Genomic DNA, 26834 nt, shown 5'->3' with positions numbered 1-26834 from the left:
CAACAAGACCAACTAGAAGAAAATCGAAATGACAAAGTTATAAGCAATTTAATGACGACAAAACATGCAAAAATTAGCGACTTTCCCACACAAAAATGCATTTGACGTCATTATATTGCTTATAACTTTGTCATTTTTCGATTTTCTTCTTGTTGGTCTTGTTACTTACGTTAGAGTATCGTCTATACGACCATGAAGAGAAAAAAAATTTATTAAAATTGGTTTATACTTTTCTAGCGGAAAAGGTCATTTGTAAAACACGAATTTTTCGAAAATTTTGAATTTTCAATGGTGTATGAAAAAAAAAATTTGTAAACTAGTGTAATTATAAAATCGCTCTACAACCCTAACAACATCTAATGTTTCAATTCGGTTGAGTGATATCGAGACTCTTCTTGTGTAGTTTGACGACTAGCATCAGCTATCGGTTTGAGTTGTCCATCAATTTGTCATTGTAATAAAACTCCAAACAATCCGTCGTTGCATGCATCAGTATTAGGGCTGTAATTCGGGATCGATTTTTAGAAATCCCGGGAATTCGTGATATAGAATCCCGGGATTTTCCGGGATTTTTTCGGGATCCCGAAAATTTCGGGATTCTTTAAATATTTTGCGTAATAGCAATCTACAGCTCCAAAAAATTGTTGTACATTAAACTAATTTAGTTTATATCAATTTATTAACAAAAGAACACAAAAATTAATTAAAAACCAATTACAAATGCTATCATACTGAACAATATGAAGAAAAGAAAAACAAAAAATTATGACAAAGTAAATTAAAACCCAATTTCATATCGTCCCAAAAATCCCGGGATTTCGGGACGGGATTTATCCCGAGTGACAGCCCTAATCAGTATGCACTTCAGTTTCATCATCTTTACTGAAAATACCCAAGACTGGTTTCTCAGTTTGGCTATTAATGAATATTTCTCCATGAATTTCCTGAAGTAGCTCGTTAGACCTATAAATTGTCGCACCTCATGTACATTTGTTGGGCGTTTAAACTCCAGAACTGCCACTTGAAATTTCAAAACATAAATATTCAATCTTCGTCATCAGAAATTTGCATTTCTTAATATTCAATTTCAAATTCTATCTTCGAAAAACTATTTTATTTATTTATTTCCACGGCTAATAGCAGCCGAGACATTACAAAATATAATTTTTCAATTCAATTAAATATAATTCAATATATATATTCAATATATAGGGACCCTATAGGTCAGTAAGGACCACAGCGAGTCAGAAGGGACTCCCAAGCTAGTTATTCGAGATGGGTCAGTAGGGACCCCGTTGAGTCAGTAAGGGCTCCGCGGTACTCAATAAGGTTCAACATATATAAGCAGATGGGTCAGAATGGACCCCATTGAACCACACAAAGTTTAAAAAGTGCCACCATGGACGGTAAGAGCGCGGCAAATAGGATCATAGAAACAGCAATTGGATGAGCAGAAACAAAATTTCTTCATAATACAGCTGGAAATTTAGAAGGTAACAACCCTTGGATCATAAACTCTGTTGTTAAAATTAAGAATAATTTCCTTGATGGCAGGAATCGAATCAGTTAAAGAAATCAATGAAGAGACGGAATTAAAGTTTTTACATAAAACATTAAGTGGATTAAATAATTCATAGTTATGTCTGCAAAATTCTGTCTTTATAAAGGGTGATTCTTTTGAGGTTAGGATTTTCATGCATTAGTATTTGACAGATCACGTGGGATTTCAGACATGGTGTCAAAGAGAAAGATGCTCAGTATGCTTTGACATTTCATCATGAATAGACTTACTAACGAGCAACGCTTGCAAATCATTGAATTTTATTACCAAAATCAGTGTTCGGTTCGAAATGTGTTTCGCACTTTACGTCCGATTTATGGTCTACATAATCGACCAAGTGAGCAAACAATTAATGCGATTGTGACCAAGTTTCGCACTCAGTTTACTTTATTGGACATTAAACCAACCACACGAATGCGTACAGTGCGTACAGAAGAGAATATTGCGTCTGTTTCTGAGAGTGTTGCTGAAGACCGTGAAATGTCGATTCGTCGCCGTTCGCAGCAATTGGGTTTGTGTTATTCGACCACATGGAAGATTTTACGCAAAGATCTTGGTGTAAAACCGTATAAAATACAGCTCGTGCAAGAACTGAAGCCGAACGATCTGCCACAACGTCGAATTTTCAGTGAATGGGCCCTAGAAAAGTTGGCAGAAAATCCGCTTTTTTATCGACAAATTTTGTTCAGCGATGAGGCTCATTTCTGGTTGAATGGCTACGTAAATAAGCAAAATTGCCGCATTTGGAGTGAAGAGCAACCAGAAGCCGTTCAAGAACTGCCCACGCATCCCGAAAAATGCACTGTTTGGTGTGGTTTGTACGCTGGTGGAATCATTGGACCGTATTTTTTCAAAGATGCTGTTGGACGCAACGTTACGGTGAATGGCGATCGCTATCGTTCGATGCTAACAAACTTTTTGTTGCCAAAAATGGAAGAACTGAACTTGGTTGACATGTGGTTTCAACAAGATGGCGCTACATGCCACACAGCTCGCGATTCTATGGCCATTTTGAGGGAAAACTTCGGAGAACAATTCATCTCAAGAAATGGACCGGTAAGTTGGCCACCAAGATCATGCGATTTGACGCCTTTAGACTATTTTTTGTGGGGCTACGTCAAGTCTAAAGTCTACAGAAATAAGCCAGCAACTATTCCAGCTTTGGAAGACAACATTTCCGAAGAAATTCGGGCTATTCCGGCCGAAATGCTCGAAAAAGTTGCCCAAAATTGGACTTTCCGAATGGACCACCTAAGACGCAGCCGCGGTCAACATTTAAATGAAATTATCTTCAAAAAGTAAATGTCATGGACCAATCTAACGTTTCAAATAAAGAACCGATGAGATTTTGCAAATTTTATGCGTTTTTTTTTTTAAAAAAGTTATCAAGCTCTTAACAAATCACCCTTTATATACGATTTGGAACGTTGTAGCAATACGATGTTAAGTAGTGTGAATCAGTATCTCCATTAATAAATTTATTGAGAAACATAAATGGAAGATCAATTAACATAACTAAGATGGCTAGAATATGGAGGTAAATCGTATAAATTATTCTAGCAAAGCCCCCTCAAAGCAAAAATAAGAAACTGCTTCTGTACAGATTCAATACGATCAATAGAACAACGATAACTCGGTGACCAGATAACACATGCATACTCTAATATCGGTCTAACCAGAGTCCTAAAGATCCTCTTCGTAAGATAAGGATCAACAAATTCCTTAGGCCATCTCTTATTGAAACCCAAAACACCAGTTGCCTTATTGACACATCCCTCAATATGAGGACCAAAGTCAAGCCTGGAATCAAACAAAACACCCAAATCATTAAATCTAAGCACATTCTCGAGCCTATAATTCCCAACATAGTACTCAATCTGTATACAAACTCTACGAGAAAAAGTCATCTTCTTACACTTCACAAGATTGAGTAACATACAATTAATAGAAGCACACCAATCAGCTAACTTGTCAATGTCCTCCTGAAGAAGTAAATAATCACTAGCATAATCTAATGAAAGGAACAGCTTAACATCATCTGCGCCCAGCAAAAACTCTCATTACCCGGTAATCTTGTAGGTAAGCCTATTTAAAAATTAATAACCACTTATTAATTGGCATCGTTTCGGATTACATTTACATACGCATGTCCTAGGAGGAAAGTACTTCTCCCCAGGCATACTTTCGGCCATAAAATAAGTAGTGCATTTAAAGCATATAATCACCTAATATGTAATGACTTATTCGTAGATACACCAAAGCTTGCAAAATAGCCACTTATAGTCTCAGGCAACCAAATCTCGAAAATATTGATTTCTATCGCCGATTACAATGGATCAAAATATGGCGAGTGGTGCTGTAATAGGAGAACTACTGAATAGAAATAGAATATTGTATAAATAAACAAAAAATCTAATAAATAATCTAAATACGATTACACACAAATTAATGTTACACTTAAAATAGAAATAAATGTAGGTTGTTTAAGGGAGTTGGATTCGTGAATTACGTTATAATATATCCAATAGCCAATTCACATAAGGTTCGAAATCTACTAAAAGTGGATTTTAAGTCTCTTTTTTATAAGGCAAATGGCATTTGATTTATTTATTTATTTATTATTGTAAAACTAGTACAACAAGATTTGATATCTTATAAATTACAGTACTAGCTGGTATTTGGCAATACAAATGATTTGAAATTATTATTAGAATTATACTTAGTATTAATATAAATTTTAATATAATTTTAAGATTTTAAATAATTGAACATAACAAAAAATTTTGAAATTTAGTTTAAGCGCATTTTGGATTATTATCATATTATGTTTATTTAAAACATAATATGATAATGTCATTAAACACAATTATTATGAAATATTTGTGATAAAAAATTCTTAACGGAAAAATCTTCTGAATTACCGTTACATTACATATTCTTTTTGATTTTTTATGTAAGTGCTCGATTATGTGAATACTTATATTAACTACAACTGCCTAAAAGTTTGAGAATAACAATTCGAAAATTACCGAGAAGTATTTATTTTTGTCATTACAATTTAGTCATTATAACTCGCCGCAATGTAATGCAACGTGTAATGACAGCTTTACTCCTGGTAATGTCAATTGTAATGAGATGTGGTTACCTAGTTTTTGCTGGGCGTACATTAATATCCTCGATGATACGATAACCGACGGAAGATCGTTCAAATATAGATTAAACAGAACCGGCCCTAAGTGGCTACCTTGTTGAACACCAGATTCACACGTATAAGCGTAGATAAATTATCTTTAAATGCAACTCTCTGTGTTCTATCATGTAAGTAGGAATCGATTCAGCGGAGAAGAATAGGTGGAAATCCCAAAACATCTAATTTGTACAAGAGCAGCCTATGATTCACCAACAGCTTAACATCATCTGCGTACATTAATATCCTCGATGATACGATAACCGACGGAAGATCGTTCAAATATAGATTAAACAGAACCGGCCCTAAGTGGCTACCTTGTTGAACACCAGATTCACACGTATAAGCGTAGATAAATTATCTTTAAATGCAACTCTCTGTGTTCTATCATGTAAGTAGGAATCGATCCAGCGGAGAAGAATAGGTGGAAATCCCAAAACATCTAATTTGTACAAGAGCAGCCTATGATTCACCATGTCGAACGTCTTGCTGAAATCCGTATAGATTACATCTAGTTGACGTCTTTGAGAGAATGATTCGAATACATGACCAATAAATTCAAGCAAATTAGTCACAATAGACTTGCCTCTCATAAAAACATGTTGGCTTCCTGATATAATATTGGAAAGGGAGCACGAAATTCTCCTAGTTACCAAAAGCTCAAACAGTTTATAACACTTACAGTTTATAACAAACAGGTATAACACTTAACTTAACAATACATCCGTATTTCCCAATGTCAGTCATACTACCTTTCTTGAACAAGGGAATGACATAACTAATCTTCCATATGTCTGGGAAGCTACCATCCCTCTAAGATAAGATAAACAGACGCGTCAGAGGAATATATAAGAGATCCGCACATTCCTTCAGGATGAAAGAAGGTATACCATCAGGCCCAGGGCAATAATTTACAGGTAAGGATCTTAATCCGTTAAGAACCTCAGTTTCCGTCAAAGTAACATGGGAAATATAGTAAAAGAGGGAATGAAATACGGATAATCCGATCCAACAATCGAACTATCAACATAGGACTGCTTAAAATAATCAGCGAACATATCAGCAATCACTCTCTTGTCATTAGAAGCTGTGTCTCTATATCTCATGAAACTAGGAAAGGCTCATGTCCTTCTTTTCGAATTAACGAAATTGTAAAAACTCTTAGGATTGGAGTTCAGCGCATAGCGCATTCTACTCAAATAACATTCATAGCAATTCTTGTTGAGACTGACGAAATTGGATCTAGCAACTGAGTAGTTAAGAAAACCAATAGACTTGCCACTCGAAAAGAAATTTCCTTTACAACCTATTTCTTAAGTTACGATCACGACGAAGTTTCTTCGTCCGACTGTCTATTAGATAAGGGAACGAAAGTCCTCATCATATCGGCAAAAAATACCATAAAAACCAGAAACCTGAGGGATTAAATTATCGCAATCAAATAACCAATCAACACGGCTAAGAGCACCCTTAAGTCTTAATATGCCAGATTTTCTAAAATCCAATAGTATCCTACGAGTAGAATTAGAGCACGTAATTCGCAGAAATTCATAATGCCCGTCCGACGTGGCGAAAGCTGTTAAAAGTTCGCGAATTCTCTGCCATTTTCACTTGATAGTACCCACTTCTCATATCAAGCATGTTGAAATATTTCATTCCATTCGATTGAGAGATCTATAGTCAATACAAATTCTCTTTTCGCCGTTTCTCTTTTTCACAATTAATATTGGACTGGCGTATTCAGAATTTGAATTATGCCGGCGCTTTTCAATTTGTCCATCTCATCACGTACAAATTGTCTTTCAGATTCGCTAAGTCGATATGGATTGTACACGCAAAGAAAAAAAACGTTTGGAAAACGTGTACCGAAAACGTTTTTCTTTTGTTAGAGTTTTTTGAATTGCTTCGAAAATTTTAAACTTTTATCACCAAAAAAATTCGTTTGTTACAAAATTTTTATTTTTTCAATAAAAAAAGTTATTTTTGAAATAACAACACAGTCCATTTCGTTTATATCAAACACTGTTCTTTTCTGACTTTAGGTCTTTAATAAGACACATTTTACAGTTCAAAATTTAATATACTACAATGTAATGTTGAACATTTTTTCGGAATCTTCCGAATATATCTGGAATATATGTAAAAAAAAAACAAAAGCAAAAAAAAAACTTTGGCCGAAGCAGGGATCGAACCCACGACCCTTGGCATGAGAGTCGGACGTAGCTACCACTGCTCCACGGTGCCAAACTAAATGTTTGTTTCTGTTAAATAAACTTTGTTTATTCGATTCGTGGGCGCCGCAAGCTATGCTATATAAATATAACTTATATGGATATTTGTCTATTGATGACCATAACAGGTACATAGCTCAGTGGTTAGTGTGTTGGCTTACAATGTGCATGGTCCGCGGTTCGATTCTCCGTCCAGGCGAAAGGTAAAAAAAATTTTAAAAATTTATAAAATCGTATAATTTCTTCTACATTGTTGGTATTACAGGAAAAGGTGTTAAGAACTAAAAATCCTCGTGGATGTGAGAAAGATGTGAGGACAATACAATTAGCAAGAAAATAATGTTTTTTTGAGCTAGTCTTTATGAAATTGTTTTTACATCCTGGAAAAGAATAAACGTTTATCACAAAAAGTATATACTTTTCTTCCAAATACACTTCCTTACAGCGAAAAGCAAATGAGAAACGAACTTTGTTTGTCTAAAATTTCGTTTGGGAGGAAAGAATTATTTTTTTGCGTGTATGTAACGGGTGTGTTATCATTCAATTCAATAGAAAACTCGGTATCCCTAGTACATCCTAGTTCGCTCAAAGTCAGGGCGAAACAAGTTCTATAGTCAGTAATCACATTCAATAGTCTCTTTCGATAATCCTCATTTATATCCAGATTAATATCAATCATATCAATAAAATCAATCGCAGTCTCATTTTTTCCAAAACCAAAATTTTCAGCCTCATCATCTAAAATACATAGCTCACCTTCTTCAAAAATAATGTCGGTAGAAGACATATTAATAATCGGCACAGCTAATCCATCGTTTGTTGAATCAATCACACTTGCCGGTATTATCGACCCCATTCTGGTTGTAGTTGAATCAATATAAATTTGTTGAGCACCACTCAAATTTTCATCTGTCTTTACAGCAACAAAACAAACACGGTTAGTTGGCAAAACAATTGCTTCTTTAACCCATAAGTTGGTTTTCAATTCTGGCAAGGTCGGAATTTCAATTTGACCTTGATCGTTTTCACTTAGTACAAATTGCTCAGAAACTCGGAAACTTCTTAGTTTTTCAAAAATATTTTTATTTTTCAATATAATCTCCTGAAACTTCAATACACTTAGTCCAACGCTTTTCTAGCAATTCTATCCCTTGATTAAAATAGTTTTCCTCAAGGTCTCCAAAATAGTGGTTTACAACTGTAATTGCATCTTCATTTGAGGTAAAACGCTTGCCACCAAGGATTTTTTTAGATTTGGGAACAAGTAAAAGTCACTGGGAGCTAAATCAGGAGAATAAGGTGGGTGGTCAAGCAACTCGTACTTTAATTCGTTAATTTTAGCCAGCTTCAGTCCATTGTTTGGATTGTTCTTTTGTCTCTGGAGTATAGTGGTGGATCCATGTCTCATCAACAGTTATGAAACGACACATAAAATCCATTTTATTTCGCTTAAAACGATCCAAACAAGCTTGAGAAATGTTCATTCTTATGTGTTTTTGATCTGTTAAAAAATGCGTCTTGCAGAAAACTTTTTCATCTGTAGTTCTTCATGCAAAATGAAATGGACTCGATCATTTGAGATGCCCATGATATTAGCAATTTCACGCACTTTTATTCGTCGATCATTTAATACCATATCATGCACTTTGGCTACAATATCTGTTGTTTTGCTGCTTTGGACGTCCACCACGTGGTTCATCTTCAATGCTTGTACGACCACGTTTAAATTCAGTAACCCAATTTTTTACTGTTGCATATGAAGGAGCACTTTCACCTAACACATTCACCATATCATTTTGAATTTCTTGTCCCCATAAACCTTTTTTATGTAAATGACAGCACGCATTTCTAATTTTTCCATTGTAAAAAATTGCGGATGCGTCTTTTTTGAACACGTGTTTCTATATGAAGGAGTTGCCAAATCGAAACAAAATTTAACATGTGTTCATAACAGAGATGGAAGTTTCCAAAACACTTAACTTTTTTCAGTTTATACCGCGCTTTTTGTGCTAGGCTAAGATGTTTCCGAACTGCCCTCGTAATACACGATGTGTTCCTGCTCGGTAAACGGCTGTCCAATAATCATAGGAATGTCAATTGCACTATCTGCCACTACACTTCATACATCTGTCAATTTTTATTTTTGCATCAAAATTTCCTAAAGGTGTAATTTTTCCTCCACCTACGCCTTTAATAACAACAGCACTGGGAAAAGGATACATTTCAAAACCACACTCCGCTAATGTTGACGATTTCATCATTATGCATTTACTACCAAAATCGACATATGTTTTATTAATTTTCCATCCATATCAACAACAAAAAAATATTTCTGGTGAAACACACATTTTTTGTCGCTCATTAATGCACAATTTGTTGTCTTTTGAGATTTCGCTTCATTGGGCTTCGAAGTACAATCCTTTCGAATATGACCTGGTTTACCACATTTCAGACATATCACCGGCGAAGTACAATTTTGCTTAACATGTCCCTTCGCATTACACAAAAATTCCGTATATCGACCAGTAAGGAATTTGATTCGGTATGCAATTTACACAATAAAAATGCATTCAATCCTCAATCGTGCAACCCTTGGACGATTTCCAGTTTTGACTCTGCAAAAGACATTTTCAAGTCTTCACATATGCGTTGTTTCCTGAAATAGTAATCGTTCACATCGTCATTTTTGCTTCGTCGATAATTTAACATTAACGACCACATACAGTAAAATAATAGGGACAGTGCCTACCCACATTTAGATAACATTAAAAACCGAACAAAAAACGAAAATTCTTTCTCGTTTAAACGATTTACTTTTTCTTAAAAGGTAGAGACAAAATTAGAAACAAAATTTTTGTTACCGTTGTACGAGTAATTCGATATTTTTGTGATTGGTTATAAATTGATATGATTTACGTGTTAAAAAAAAATAAGAAAACTGTTGTTTTTGATCTCAGCTTAAAGCCATGCATTGACTAAACTACAAGTGTAGCTTAACCAACAGAGGTAATTCCGAAACAGCTGTACATCCAACCATCTTGCAGTCTATAGGGCCTTGCCCAAATAAATTTGACAAGCATACTTTTCCTCTGTTGGTTAAACTACACTTGTAGTTTAGTCAATGCATGGCTTTAAGCTGAGATCAAAAACAACAATAACGATTGAAGAGAAGCCAACAATAACAAACAAAACGAATGAAGATAGAGGAAGCACGCTCAAAAACAAACCCAGCCAAATACATTCAAATCGATGATTTGAGTTTGGCAAAGGAAAAGAGATATGCTGGCAAATTTGTTTAGGCAGTAGCCGACTATCAAACCCTTTTTCGGGAGGTTCAAGTGTAGTTCACTTTGGGTTGAGTGAATTACCCGAATTTATTCTGATAATTGGTTGATAGTTTTGCTGCAAGTATAGGATGCTGATGAGGAATGTGGTAATTCCGAAACAGCTGTACATCCAACCATCTTGCAGTCTATAGGGCTTTGCCCAAATAAATTTGACAAGCATACTTTTCCTCTGTTGGTTAAGCTACACTTGTAGTTTAGTCAATGCATGGCTTTAAGCTGAGATCAAAAACAACAATAACGATTGAAGAGAAGCCAACAATAACAAACAAAACAGGAAAAAAAAATAAGAAAACTTCATGAAAGTTTAAACCTATTATCAAATTAAATAAAACTAAATATATAGATATTTATACTGAATATTGTTCCATAGAGTCGTAGTGTTACATTAGTACTTATTTGCGGATCCTTTGTTATCCAGAACAGAAGAACATCTTCTATGTATTGAATCGACCAAAGTTTGGCAAACAATATGACGGAATATCATTCCACGCATCCTGTATTAGATTCCAGAGCTCATCGCAGTGATGAAAACTCCCGGAAGGCCAAAAGCACCAAAACTTTATTATAAAAACTACTAAAGCCAACTAAAATTCAATGCTTTAATAAAAAAAACTTTCTAAGTTATATTATAGAAGTTTTCGTGTATTGATTTGACGCATTTGTAATTTAATGAAACTGGGAACCTCTATTCAAGTGTACACCTTGATCACTTTGAATGCTTTCATCCAATTCATTTTGGTCAGTAATGTCTTTCAAATTTCAAAATATTTTTTTAGAGGAGAAAAGCATTTTTTCGACATTAAATTTGGAAATATTAATATTTATTTCAGTTATGAGTGCTTTTGTTCATTTAATACAAACGTTTTTAATTACATCTTTATCAAGCTCAAAATTCCTATTACCAGGTATGAGTATAAGTATGCCTGCGCCAAATTGGTTCTAAACAATACACTAAATACCAATATTTATTAAAAAGAGATTCTACACCTTATACACCTTAATAACAATCAAATTCTACATTTGCCAATGTACCCACCAAAAAATTTGGAAGTTCTTCCAAAAGCACAACTGTAAAAGCACTTCCAGAAGATGCACTCCCAATGATGTAGAGGTGTGCACGTGAGTAATAGTTTACTCACGCTCACGCACATTCACGACTGAAAAATCATACTCACGCACACTCACGCACGATATTTTTAGGTAGGACTCACACACACTCACGAAAAGAAAATTTGTACTCAAGCACACTCACGCACGAAAACGTCGTGACTCACGAAAAATACCGTGACTCACGAAAAATATCGTGACTCACGAATAATTTTATGATTAATTTACCTTACCGAAGTGTCTGAAAACATGAGCATTATTAAAATCGAGTGTTATTAAACTCTTAACATCCCAGGTGTCACTAAAATTGTAATTGAATTTAACTCTTAAGCGTTTTATGTTGGTGAGCAGGAATATTTTCGTGAGTTTAATTCGTTACTCACGCACACTCACGAAGATATTATTTGCGTGACTCACGCTCACGCACGACATTTTGGTTTGTTAATCACGCTCACGCACACTCACGCTATTGTCATGAGCGTGACTCACGCACGAATCGCGAAAATTTTCGTGAGTCACGACAATTTCGTGTCACGTGCACACCTCTACAATGATGTTCTTTATTTTAACTACCCAGGAAGTTCTTTTAATTAAAAATTTTATAACTTGGTTTTTTCATACTTTTAATGGATAATTTTAACTCTTTTTATTTCAAATAGGTTAAAAACAAGGTAAGAATTCATAAAATGGTACAAATCATTTAAGTTTTGTCGACAAAAATGATAAATCCAATCTAAAAAAATTGTGCATTTTTGAAAATATTTGAGGTCAAACGTTTCCGGCAAGCGTTAGAATACATTAAAAATTATAAAAAAAATATTTATTTGACAAAATATCACAGAATTTTTTAATTTACATCCAAAATATTGAATTCGGATCACACCTAAAGAAGTTATGCAAATTCAGTGCATCGGCTGTTGAAATAGAGGACTTCCGTCCTATGACAAGTCCATGTTAAATTCATCGCTTCTGCGTCAATTTTGCACCACTTCCGGATCCAAAAAGAACATTTTCATTACTTTTTTGGCGACGCTTTTTTTGCTGGGTAGTTGAGTTTAAGCTTTTGAAAGTCTAATCCGAATTTTTGTATGAAAAGATATCGTCATTAAACTTAATACTGTTCAAATTGAAAACAGCACTAAATGAAAATGCCAGAAAGCACCAACTTGGTGTTTTTTTTTGAAAAGGCACTAAAAGGCAATTTGGTGCTTTTTGGAAATAAAAAAGCACTAAATTTGGTGCTAAAAGCACCAAATTGGCATCGCTGGCTCATCGCAAATTAATGTACACTTTCCCCTTATTGGCCGTTTAACCTTGTTGCACAAATGTTCTATTGGATTCAATTCTGGGGACTGTACCGCTCATTATAACACATTGCTTTTGTGTCCTGGAACCACTTCTTTGTGTACCTTGCTGTATGTTTTGGGTTATTATTATTCTGCTGGAAAATCCATTTGAGTGGCATATTTTCTCCGGCATACGTCAGCATTGTATTTTGCAAAATGTCTGTGTAATCAGCTGAATTCATTATATTCTGTATACGATATAAAGAATCCACACCATAATACGAGAATGACTCCTATACCATGATATTGCCACCACCGTTTTGGACCATCTTCAAAGTACATTTGGGATTGAATTCTTGATGGATAGGTGTTCTTACAGAGTGGACATATCTATCACAAGAAAACAAGTTCGCTTTTGTGTCATCGGGCCATAAAATATTACGCCATTTTTGCTTAGGCCAATCAATCCTTATTTAATATTCTTTTTGGATAACAATGACACTTTGCATGCACTACGGACTCTGAATTAGTTTACAATGTGTGTTTTTCGAATAGTTTATGCATCAACGTCAATATTCAAATAATTTCTTAGTTAGTTAGATGCGATAAATGAATCTTTTTTACGTATAAATTGATACTTCTCTTAATAGTATGTGTAATTTTAGGTTTTCTGCCGAATTTCAAACTTGTGAATCTATATAATGGCATTTTCGCCATCGGTTATAGATATAACGACCAGTTTTGTAATGTTTCTGTACGAATGTCCGCCTTTAATTAATTTTTTAATACTATTTTGTAAAGCGCGGTTGTTGCGCTCATTTCTACTCATATTTCACAAAAAATTTACAGAAATAGAATTTATTTTATGCATTTACTTACAAAAAGAAAAGGGTTTTTAATTTTTAGTATCGTTTTATTAAAAAATGCAAAACTGTCCTTATTATTTTTCACAGCAGGAATCACTCATTTTGCAAACAACATGTTTTGCTATGAAAACGAAAGGAAGAGAAACGCAAATTCTAACATAATTTCTTATTATCGTCATTGCATTGCACACCAAAATCCTTTTTTCTAAATTTTTTTAATTTGATATGAATTTGTAAACACAAAAGACGGTGAAAGCGACTGTCCTTATTATTTTTCACACAACTGTATCTGCTAAACTTGCAATGCCAATAAATGTTTCACGAAACTGCTTCTCAAAATCTGCCCATGACGTCAATTGCAAGGAATGAAACCAATCTGAAGCACTATCAATTAGATTTGAACGCGCCAATTCCCACCTAAATGCATCGGACCAGTTATGAAAGCCTCCCATTCCTTTAATCGACGCAATCCATTCCATCGCATCGGCCTCAGAACCTTTACAACTAAATTTCTTAATCGTATTTTGCAAATCGGACACAACGTTGTATTTAGGGGTTTTTCTATTTAATGTGAATCGGACCAGTTATGCAAGTCTCACATTCCTTCGACTCAATCCATTTCATCGCTCGTCTTCCGAAAAAGAAGTTTCTTCATTGACGGCGTCAATTCTTCTCATTTGCAGGCTCATACAAAATGTTGGCCGTTGAAAATTCAAAATTTTCTGACTCTATTATAGTGTGAGTAACAGCAAAAACAACACAGCAAAGTTAGCAGAAACGCTAACAGCAAGACAAATTTTGCACACAACAACAACAGCAAGGAATATACTCTTTGACAAACTGGGCAACCACTCTTGGATCACTCCCGTATGAAGAAATCCTTAATATGCTCCAGACTACACCACACCAAATCCAGCAATCTGCCTTTCACGTCTCCTCTGATTGTTCCTTATGACTCCTCGTTGTGAGCACAACATTATTCCACGTGATAGAATTATCTCACTTATGGTTACTTATGGTAACCATAAACAATGGCCTCTCTCCTTTGTCAGGATTAAATCGCGGACGCGATTATATTCAATATATAATTTATTAAAAATATAGTTAGGAATAATTGGTGTTAACAAAAATAAACTTGTACGCTGCTTAGCTTAAATGTAGTCTCTAATAAAATGACAAGAATGAATAAACACAGTTGTATAAAAAGGTATATAAAAGTACAAAAAAGGAGTAAAAATTTATCGATAGCTAACATAATTAATTGAATCAATTAACATATTAATTGAATCCGTTTACAAAATCAAATAAATCGTTAATTAAAAAAATGTCCGTGAAAAATTGTTTGTGTGTGTAGTAAAGGTCTGCACAAGCATATTTGAATTTTCAAATTTCAAAATGTTCTGAAACATGAATAGAACTTTCAAAACATAGCTATAAGCAAAACTTTCAAACATCAAATATCAGAACATAACCTACGTATACTTGGTTGCAAACGAACGATGTTTTGAAGGTTCTATTCGAAACCAAGCATTAAGGTTGCAAGCATTGTAGAACCTGTGCGCATGTTCTAAACTGCTTGCAACATTTTGTTACGCTTGCAACATCTTCTGAACAGAGCAGAAAGCAAAAAATTAAATGGTGGGGCAGTTGGTGCGTAGTTATTGAAGTGTGTGTTTATGTTTATTAGTTATTTCATTTAAAGTAAAGGAAAATAAAATACCAGCAGCATTTCAAAGTTCCATTTCATCCTCATCGCTACCACAGACTCGTAAGTGACACTGCAATAATCGCCAACTGTGATAGTATTTTGCCATCACTATTCGCATGAAAGTATTTTGCCATCACTATTGTTACAACAGCCATTTTATATTTTGTGAAACACCAAGCACAACTAGCTTCTTATAATTTATGGAATAAAGTGATAGTTTTTCAAATATTTTTCCAGACACGCTGCCTCCATTGGGAATAAAAGCACTGGTTGATAGGCACTACAACATGTAACTTTCAACTTGTAACTCAACATAAATCTTTTATTAATGCATAAAAATATGTTAAATGTGATGTGATAGTCGTATAAATGTTATATTTATGAGAATTTATAAATGTTTAATAAAATTAATAAACATCGAAACAATCGTGGTTTACTTGACCACAATGATTATTTTACAACTATCTTAAAATGCACTTTCTCTGAAGGGCACCTAATAATTGCACTCATGCGATACTTTTTTTGTAGTAACTTGGCGTGGTACAACTTCTCAATAGTGACGGCGCTTTTCCGAGGAGTTTTGGATATCGTATACGACTGTTTTCGACGTAGTGGGGATTCTCAGAAGCGCCCCCAAATTCAAAAAATGATGGCAGGGATAGTTTCATTTAATAAAACCAAAGACAATACACAAAGGAAGATATGAAATTGGCTACTGAGGAGATCAAACCATTTACGGTGTTAGTTTCATACTTTTCGTTTATCGAACCAAACGCGTATACGACAAGTATTGACATAGCATTAGGCTAGGTTAGGTTAGGTTAAAGTGGCAGCCCGATTAAATTTCAGGCTCACTTAGACTATTCAGTCCATTGTGATACCACATTTAACTAAAAGTACCTATTACATATGGGCACTTCTAGTCTTAACCACTGAACCTTCTCTATTATTTACTTTTGTGGAACCAACCAGATTGCTCCAAAAACATTAACAAACTGCTTAAGTTAACGTTTTCCAGGTCAGCCAGTAATCTAAAGCTATATGCTCCTAAAATTCGCTTACGCCTTACACAAAAAGCAGGACTCTCACACAAGAGGTTTTTAATTGATTCCTTTTCCTCCACGTCATGACAGCTTATACAATAGTCATTATACTTCGCACCTATAGTTTTTGCAAATTCGCCTATCAGGCAGCGACCCGTTATAGCAGATATTAGGAGTGCTATCTGACGCCTTGAGAACACTAGCATATCTAGTGTGCGGTTTAAGTTTAAATGGGGCCATATTTGCTTGGTGTCGTTACAACCCTTGCAATTTTCCCATCGAATATTGGCCATCATAACAGCCTTCTCACGCAGTAAGAGCTTGCAGGTGGCCAGAGGCATACCAACAGATTCTAGTTCCCCTGGAACATGTAAGGTAGTTCCTAGCCTTGCTAACACATCTGCTTCACAGTTCCCCGCTATGTTCCTATGACCAGGCACCCATATTAGGTGAATATTGTACTGCTCAGCCATCTCGTTGAGAGATTTGCGGCAGTCTATGGCCGTTTTTGAGTTAAGGAACACAGAGTCCAAGGATTTTATTGCAGGTTGACTGTCTGAGTATATATTAATGCCAATATTTGTTGGAACATTACTTCTCAGCCAATTCACCACCTCTCTTATTGCCAATATTTCAGCCTGAAAAACACTACAGTGATTAGGTAATCTTTTCGCTATTCGAATTTCCAGATCTTTAGAATATACTCCGAACCCCACTTGTCCATTCAATTTGGAGCCATCAGTATAGAAATCTATATATCTGTTATTCCCCGGGGTCTGTGTACACCACGCCTCACTGTTGGGAATTAGAGTTTCAAACTTTTTGTCGAAAAGTGGTTTTGCCAGGGTGTAATCCACTACGTTAGGCACATCTGGCATTACTTTGAGGACCGAACTATGACCGTACATTTTTTCCGACCACAGCGATAGCTCGCGCAACCGCACAGCCGTTGTTGCAGCTGACTGTTTGGCCAAAATGTCTAAAGGCAATAGATGTAGCATGACATTAAGGGAGTCTGTTCCTGTCTTACTAAATGCGCCTGAGATACATAAGCTCGCCATTCGCTGAACTTTATCTAAACAAGTCGGTTTCTGAAGTGCCGGCCACCAGACTACAACACCATACAGCATTATAGGTCTAACCACTGCCGTGTATAGCCAATGCACAATTTTTGGTCTTAGTCCCCACTTTTTCCCTATTGCCTTTTGCACGAGTACAAAGCTACCGTGGCTTTTCTTGCCCTCTCTTCAATATTAAGCCTAAAATTCAGCTTCCTGTCCAAAATAACGCCAAGGTATTTTGCACACTCACCAAAGGGAATTTCAGTACCCCCGAAGGAAATGGGCCTAACCGTGGGAGTTTTGCGATCTTTGCAGTACATGACTATTTCTGTCTTTGCTGGATTTACACCAAGACCATTATCTTTCGCCCATTTCTCAGTTATCCGGAGAGCTCTCTGTATAATATCTCTGATTGTGGATGGGAATTTTCCCCTGACTGCTAGCGCCACATCATCTGCGTATGCCACCACTTTTATCCTTTCTTTTTCTAGAGAAACCAGAAGGTTGTTTATAGCAACATTCCAAAGAAGAGGTGATAGAACTCCTCCTTGGGGAGTGCCTCTGTTCACATACCTTTGTATGTTTGCTTGCCCTAGTGTGGCTGAAATACGTCTCTTCGTTAGAAGTTCGTCTAACAGTCTAAGTATACCTGGATCAACATTCAGAGTTGTCAGTCCATTTAATATCGAGCTCGGATGGACATTATTGAACGCCCCTTCGATGTCTAGAAACGCCACGATTGTGTATTCTTTGACAGATAGTGAGCTTTCAATAAAGCTGACCAGTTCATGCAATGCGGTCTCAGTAGACCTGCCCTTCGAGTATGCATGCTGTCGTTTCGAGAGCAAACCTGAATCCACGCTAGTTCTAAGATACATGTCTATCATCCTCTCCAGGGTCTTAAGTAGGAATGAGGATAAGCTGATTGGTCGGAAATCCTTCGCACTCGAGTGAGAGGTTTTTCCTGCTTTAGGTATGAAGACGACTTTTGTTTCCCTCCACTTTTCTGGAATATATGCTAAGTTTACACATTTTTTATATATCACCGTCAACCAGGGGATAATTCTTTCAGCCACTGCCTGTAACTCCGCCGGAGTAATTCCATCAGGTCCGGGGGATTTGAATGGTCCAAAGCTATTTAAAGCCCATTTTATTCTAGATTCCGACACAATTTCCTCGATAGGAAATGATCGCTGAGCCTCTGTTACACCGCCGGAACATGGTTCAACCGTCTGATTTCCAGGGAAGTGTGTGTCCAAAAGTACCTCCAACGTCTCCTCACTGGACGTTGTCCAATTTCCCTCCGATGTTTTAATGAAACCTGGAGCGGTGTTAGTGGATGCTAGTACCTTCCGTAGTCTGGAAGCCTCTGACGTATTCTCAATACTGCTACAGTAATCATCCCAAGAGTTTTGTTGAGACCTTCTCAGTTCTCGTTTATATTCTCTCAGATTCATCTTGTAAGTGTCCCAATCCTCCGGAGCTCTTGTGGACTTTGCTTTGTTAAAGAGCTTCCTGCAGGATTTCCTCATATTACTTAACTCCGTAGTCCACCATGGCGGCCGATTTTTCCCCCTTGGCTTTCCTCTAGGGCATGCAGCTTTCAGTGAAATGTTGAAGGCCTTAGTAATCCGCTCCACTGCGTGTTCGATATCTTGCACAGTGCTCATATTTGTCTCCGGCACTTCCGGTATCATCAAATTGAACGATTCCCTATACCTATTCCAATCAGCTTTCCTAACATTTGGCGGAAATATGGTCTTTGAAGTACGAACAGCCAATCTGAAACTGATGTAGCGATGATCTGAGAAGCTATGTTCCCTCAAAACTTGCCACTCAGATATCTTATCATTCAGTTCCGGAGAGGTCAACGTTACGTCCAAAATCTCTTGTCTGTTCCTGGTGACGAAGGTTGGTGCATCTCCCTTATTGCAAACTACCAGGTTAGTACGCAAAATAAACTCTATTAGCGACTCTCCCCTTGCATTAGTATCACTACTTCCCCAAATACTATGATGTGCATTTGCATCGCATCCCATAATGAGTTTTGTCTTTGTTTTTAGTGACTCCTCAACTAAAGTCTTAACGGCACAGGGTGGCATATCCCTATCACGTCCCATGTAGACCGAAGATACCCAATATTTGCATGTCGATATCTCTAGACTGGCTACGACAGTGTCTGCATTGCTCAATGAAGGAAGCAGAAACAAGTTTAGTTCGTTTTTAGCAATTATACATGCTCGATTTATATCGTTACCGGTATTATGCAAAAGTTTGAAACCCGGAGTGCTTAATTCACAGATCTTGTTCTTATATATGTATGGTTCTTGAATAAGAACTATATCTATGTCTCCTTTCATCAGGAGAACTTTTAAGGCAGCACAAGCGGCCTTACAATGGTGAAGATTTATCTGGAGGAACCGTAGAACAATCCAAATTTTCAACCACCGTCACATCAGCCGCTTCAATTGAGTCATCAAGGGCTTCCTCTTCACAGATCTCGGTGACTCTCGCAACAATCCGCGGTTCAGCTTTGGTGAGGCTTGAGCCTGTAGAAACTTCCCGCCTATGATTTTCGCCATAGTCTGCAGGTTTTATGTCTCCTTCGGCTTCGCTAGGAGATTTTTTCACTGCTGACTCTACCAGAGGCTTGTCCGTTTCGGTATCCTTTGGCTGATCGCTTTTGTATACCTTCATATGGATATCATGAAAGCCATAACTTACGCGTCCTTGGGTCTGGGCTAGATGTGGCAGCGACTCTATGTTTAATATAAACACCGCATGTCGTCTTGGTCCATCCACCTCATCCAAACGACCAACCTTCCAATCGGCGGTTGGAAGATCTGGGTTACATTCTTTTAGTCTCTCTAGTATTGACTCAGGATCAGGAGGGTTTGCCGGTATCCATGCATGTGCTCTAGGTTTAGCCGGTATGTCTTTTTTATCGACTAACTCCAAAGCGGCTCCTTCCCAAACTTCACCAATTAGCATCAATGCAGCTTTAAAGCAATCCATAGACCTCTGGTCTGCAAAAGCTATTAACTTATATCGTCCTTGATACCATCCAGCATCTTGCTGTCGAGGACTTGGTCCGGGAAACTTTTTTCGCACCTCTGAGTAGACACCAGACATCGCGTTCTCAATTTCCCCCCATTTTTGCCTTGGAATCATACCGTCCAATGCTCCTTTATTAATAATAGCCATCACAAGGCTGTCTTTTGCAACTGAGGCAAACGATCTTCGATCCCGTTTAGAGGATGGTAGCTCATCCGGTGATCGTTCCCTTTTTCCAGCTTCAAGAATTCCTTGAGCCCATTTTAAGGAATCGCTTTGCTTAGCCGACAACGTGCTTGGGTCGACTGATCCTAATTTCTTTAGGATAAACAAAGCATTTCTTCGTTCCTTGAATCTCTTTCGAGAGGGATTGCCTCCTTTTGATGTTTGACTTGAAGGTTTGACTTGCCAAAGTGTCACCGCCAGTCGACCCGTCTACAGGTCGACTAATTGGGCCTGACTCTTGGTCGCTGCCCAAATTTATAACTTCAGTCGTTACCCGTCCACTGGGCCCTGAAGTTAGCAACCCAGTGGATGACTTTGAATTTCGCTGCATGGTGGTTTATTATTTCCACCACACGTGAAATTCGTAATAAGTACTTATTACGATGAAATACTCCGCTATTAGAAAACACGTCCGTTCAGTTCGACGGTTGAATAAGGTTTATTGTCTTTGGGTTCGATTGCCTTTTATTGTGTTTGTATTTTCAAGCCATGCTGCCGACGACCAAAGACGATAATCTCTAGGAAGATATGAAATTGGCTACTGAGGAGATCAAACCATTTACCGTGTTAGTTTCATACTCGAACCAAACGCGTATACGACAAGTATTGACATAGCATTAAAATGCAAATAAAAAGAATTTAAGTGCACGAAATAAATTTCCTTAAACGGGAAAATTTAAGTTTTTTGTTGTTGCCTAAAATTTAACATTATTTCATAAAGAAAATTAAGTTTTTCATTTAAAAAATAAAAACGAAAAGCAAATAAAAAATTACAAACATGTATGGAACTAACATTGTAAATGCAACATTTGGTATGACGCAAGCCAATTTCCTATCTTCCTTAAGTTTATTGTCTTTGCCGTCGACGAGGTATTTGTTCGGTTTGTTTAGCGAAGCGCTGATGTTCTGCATGTTCTATAAAAATCCAAGCCTCTCCAAAATGCCGCTGGAGTAAGGAATCTAGTTAATAAAGGAGATGGACATTAATGTATTTTCTAACAACTGAAAAAAAGCTTGGGCATAGTTTTTGCAAAATTGTCTATTGGCAATGCATATATGTGGGCCATATATATAGGGATTTCCAAACACATTTTCCAATATCCGTTTTTACCATCGAAGGAAAGAAAGATCTTTCACATATAAATCTCGATGCTCATCCTTATCCATTTGGTCGCAATAGAATCATTTCTTTCTGTTTGGTATATGCTTTCATTTCAGTGTATCTTTAGTTAAAATTTAGCTTTATGTCACCATCTATGTTATGACCAACAAAAATAATTTTGTATTCGTAATTTATTTGTTTCTGTGCTGAAACGAATATTCGTATACCGATTTATTTTCCCTCACAGTTAAACACTTATTCTTTGAAAACGAAAACTTATAGATTTTTTCCAACATTTTTGCAAGTTATCATAATGTATTTTTCTGATACAAACCCAATATTTTCTTCTATTTCAATCAAAATTAACTGTGATTATGAGTACGTATTAAATTAAGCACAGTGAAACCTCTCAAACTTGTACACGCTGAAAAGCGGACTCCTCTCAAAAGTAGACAATTTTGCATTAAATTTACCTCTCATAAGTGAACACCTCCCAAATATGGAAAACATTTAGAGAGACGTTTTCAATGCATATGGGCGATTGATATTAATATTTTCATGACTGAAGACATTTCATTTGAAACAATTGTTAAATGGTAGACTAAAACTTACCATTGGCATTTCGTCCTGGGGCATAGTGAAATGATGGAAATGGTATGTGCCAATCACGTGATATGTGCGTCCATTCCATAAAGTTGTTCGACCTAAACCAAACTTCATACGTTTTGAGACATAGCGAAACACTAGCTTCCTGCCATGTCACAAATACCTCATTAGACGTTATAGCAGTTACTTGGAGGCTTTTTGGTTCATATGGAGTGCTAACAATACTGGAGCACATTCTCACGACCATTATCCACGGGTAATAGAGTTTTGAGAAATTGAGATATATGTCGGGTGTTTCTAGAACTCTTAAGTCATGTATTTGTGGTGTTTGGCGACGACGCATTTCTTCTCTCACAGTAGAATTGGGAAAAGCTGGACTCCCAAACTGTCTCCAAACCAAAGTTGGGTTTGTCTTGTTTTGATCTATGACTTCTGCAATTAGTACAACAATATCTTTATCGCATAAATGGATAAATGATGGTATGCGTATACTGTGATGAATATAGCTTCCGCCTTCTTTTACCGGAAATAACAACCAACTTTTGTATAGTGGCTTTCCTTTAGCACTGGTGGATTTCAAAATATTTAATTTTAATCCATGAGAAGTTTTTATTTCCATCAAATCGGACGCTAACTCTCCCATCCTCGTTAGAATTCCAAGTGCAGCGTATACAGGTTTCTGTATGAATTGCGAGTGGGGTGGAGTTGTGTTGTTCATACGGAAATGCGCTAATAATGTTCTTTGGGAAAATTCATAAGGATGAAAACTGAGGAAAGCATTGTCGTGGCTAATAGTTTCCATATTTGAAAATATATCGTTATTTAATTTTGCGTTCCAATATCTTGCGATAATTCCAACTAAAATTATAGCATAACGGACATCTTCATGAAATTCACGAGGGATCGACCATCCGGATGTGGGATCAGCTTCGCTGAACAACAAATAGTATATCATTAAAATTACGGTTGTGAAATCATACAAATAAATCAATACTCATTTGAAAACGGCATTTTCCTCAATTGTGGAAACATTTCGAAAATCTTTGAAACCAGGAACTTGGATTCATCTATAATTATTGCAGCACTTCCATTCCCTTTTTTATGAAATGTAAGTACTTCGAATGGACATTCTTTGATATTGTTGTTACATTGCCGAAGAATACCCCAACACAGAGGGTGATGAGTTTGTTCCTTGAACAAACCGGCTGGACCTCTCAGAGAAATATGCAAATCGTTTTTTGGTCTAATAGTTGCACGTTGTATTCCCCTGTGTAATGCTTCTGCATAGCCCAAATAACCTGTTAATGGTTACCATATAAATATTTATCAAATACGAATTGTGCCAAAAGTCCAACCTGATATTGAAAAATTTAGTTTGTTATATATATGCAAGTCTGGTTCATTCCACATTTCTAAACGCCAATTTAAAACTTTTTTTGCTCCAAAAATATCTAAAATTTTACAAATAAGAAAACGTTTATTAGTTTTGCATAATAATATCCCACTTTTTATTTATATATTTTCTTTTTTCAAAGAACATAGAAACCACATTAATTTATAACATACATACTTTCATTCTATCCCTTTGCTATAGAAGTCACTATTCCTTAGATTTTCTTTCATTATTTAATTATTTAAAAAATATTTTCTGTATAAAATACAGTTGTGGGCATAGTTTTAATACGTGTTTTATTACTTCTTCACAACAGTTTTTGGCTACGTGATAAAAATAAACGATTGTAAATTGGCGGAATTTATGAGAGCGCAGGTGAAATGTGCAAACTTGTATACCGCACTATCTAATTTGATTGCACAAGGGCATACATTGTACACAAAGGGAAAAGGTATAGCAAAAACCTTTGCAAATGCTTGACTAGGTTTTGATGCTTAGGGCCATTTGAAGTGTCAAGATCGTGAAAGAATTATAAAAATGTTTTTCATATCAGTTTATTTAATTAATAAAAGAAAAATAAAAGTATTTCAAATGAATTCAATATTTTTATTTGGTTATGGGTGCCCTCGGTTTTATACGTCTTCACTCTTTGGCGCTCTCTCACTGACTGATAGAAGTAATTTCATTGATATGTTCATATGTAGATGCTTCACATCTTCAATTAACATTTGTGTATATTTCGTCAAGTTTTTGTTGTTTTTTGTTGTTACAAGTGGTCGTGAACTAATATAAATACAATTTCCTTTTTTGGGCTCTAAATAACACTAAATTTGAAGGTAAAAATGCGCTTCTATGTCCTCAATCAACTTCCACCGGTATATACCGTATTTGAAATATCGCTGTTTGGGCCCAAAATTGCAAGTATATAACATGTAAGGAAAGTCTAAAGTCGGGCGGGGCCGACTATATTATACCCTGCACCACTTTGTAGATCTAAATTTTCGATACCATATTACATCCGTCAAATGTGTTGGGGGCTATATATAAAGGTTTGTCCAAATACATACATTTAAATATCACTCGATCTGGACAGAATTTGATAGACTTCTACAAAATCTATAGACTCAAAATGTTAGTCGGCTAATGCACTAGGGTGGAACACAATGTTAGTAAAAAACAAGTAAGGAAAGTCTAAAGTCGGGCGGGGCCGACTATATTATACCCTGCACCACTTTGTAGATCTAAATTTTCGATACCATATTACATCCGTCAAATGTGTTGGGGCTATATATAATGGTTTGTCCCAAATACATACATTTAAATATCACTCGATCTGGACAGAATTTGATAGACTTCTACAAAATCTATAGACTCAAAATGTAAGTCGGCTAATGCACGAGGGTGGAACACAATGTTAGTAAAAAATATGGGAAACATTTAAATCTGAAGCAATTTTAAGGAAACTTCGCAAAAGTTTATTTATGATTTATGGCTCTATATATATGTATTAGAAGTTTAGGAAAATTAGAGTCATTTTTACAACTTTTCGACTAAGCAGTGGCGATTTTACAAGGAAAATGTTGGTATTTTGACCATTTTTGTCGAAATCAGAAAAACATATATATGGGAGCTATATCTAAATCTGAACCGATTTCAACCAAATTTGGCACGCATAGCTACAACGCTAATTCTACTGCCTATGCAAAAAATCAACTAAATCGGAGTTAAAAATTGGCCTCTGTGGTCATATGAGTGTAAATCGGGCGAAAGCTATATATGGGAGATATATCTAAATCTGAACCTATTTCAACCAAATTAAGCACGCATAGCTACAATGCACAATCTACTCCCTGCGCAAAATTTCAACCAAATTGGGCCAAAACTCTGGCTATTAGAACCATATTAGTCCATATCGGGCGAAAGCTATATATGGGAGCTATACATAAATCTGAACCGATTTCAATCAAATTTTGCACACTTAACTGCACTACTAATTGTACTCTTAGTGCAAACTTTCAAACAAATTGGGCCACAACTCTGGCTTCTAGGACCATATTAGTCCATATCGGGCGAAAGATATATATGGGAGCTATATCTAAATCTGAATCGATTTCATCCAAATTTGGCACGCATAGCTACAATGCTAAATCTACTCCCTGTGCAAAATTTCACCCAAATCGGAAAAAAAACTCTGGCTTCTAGGACCGTATTAGTGCATATCGGACGAAAGATATATATGGGAGCTATATCTAAAACTGAACCGATTTCAATAAAATTTGGCACAGTTGACTACAGTACTAATTGTTTTTCTTGTGCAAAATTTTAAGCAAATCAGGGTAAAACTCTGGCTACTGGGGCCATATAAGTCCATATCGGGCGATATATATATATATATATATATATATATATATATATATATATATATATATATATATATATATATATATATATATATATATATATATATATATATATATATATATATATATATATATATATATATATATATATATATATATATATATATATATATATATATATTTCAATCAAATTTGGCACGCGTAGCTACAATGCAAAATCTACTCCCTGTGCAAAATTTGAACCAAATTGGGCCAAAACTCTGGCTATTAGAACCATATTAGTCCATATCGGGCAAAAGATATATATGGGAGCTAAATCTAAATCTGAACCGATTTCAATCAAATTTTGCACACTTGACTATACGACTAAGTGTTATGTTTGTACAAAATTTCAAGCAAATCGGTATAAAACTCTGGCTGCTGGGTCCATATAGTGCATATCGGGCGAAAGATATATATGGGAGCTATATCTAAATCTGAACCGATTTCTTCCAAAATCAATAGGGTTCTATTCTGACCCAAATTAGGAACATGTGGCAAATTTGAAGGCGATTGGACTTAAATTGCGACCTAGACTTTGATCACAAAAATGTGTTCACAGGCAGACGGATGGACGGACGGGCATGGTTATATCGACTCAGGGACCCACCCTGAGCATTATTGCCAAAGATACCATGTGTCTATCTCGTCTCCTTCT

General features: G+C 36.0%; 1 protein-coding gene across 1 annotated transcript in view; it reads right to left on the bottom strand.

The window, feature by feature from the left end:
• The window catches only part of Idua (alpha-L-iduronidase), an 85194-nt gene that overhangs the window by 42607 nt on the left and 15753 nt on the right, over positions 1–26834 (bottom strand). The window contains exons 2-4 of the mRNA XM_075295779.1: positions 23740–23835; positions 23379–23682; positions 22391–23316 (exon numbers count right to left, since the gene is read on the bottom strand). Of these exons, the coding sequence (XP_075151894.1) occupies positions 22391–23316; positions 23379–23682; positions 23740–23835 (1326 nt within the window). The remainder of the gene's footprint in view (positions 1–22390; positions 23317–23378; positions 23683–23739; positions 23836–26834) is intronic.

The sequence above is a fragment of the Haematobia irritans genome, chromosome 2 (assembly GCF_050003625.1).
Source record: "Haematobia irritans isolate KBUSLIRL chromosome 2, ASM5000362v1, whole genome shotgun sequence".
Classification (NCBI taxonomy): Eukaryota; Metazoa; Arthropoda; class Insecta; order Diptera; family Muscidae; genus Haematobia; species Haematobia irritans.
Note: the sequence above shows the minus strand (reverse complement) of the source record. Positions and strands in the feature narration are given on the sequence as shown.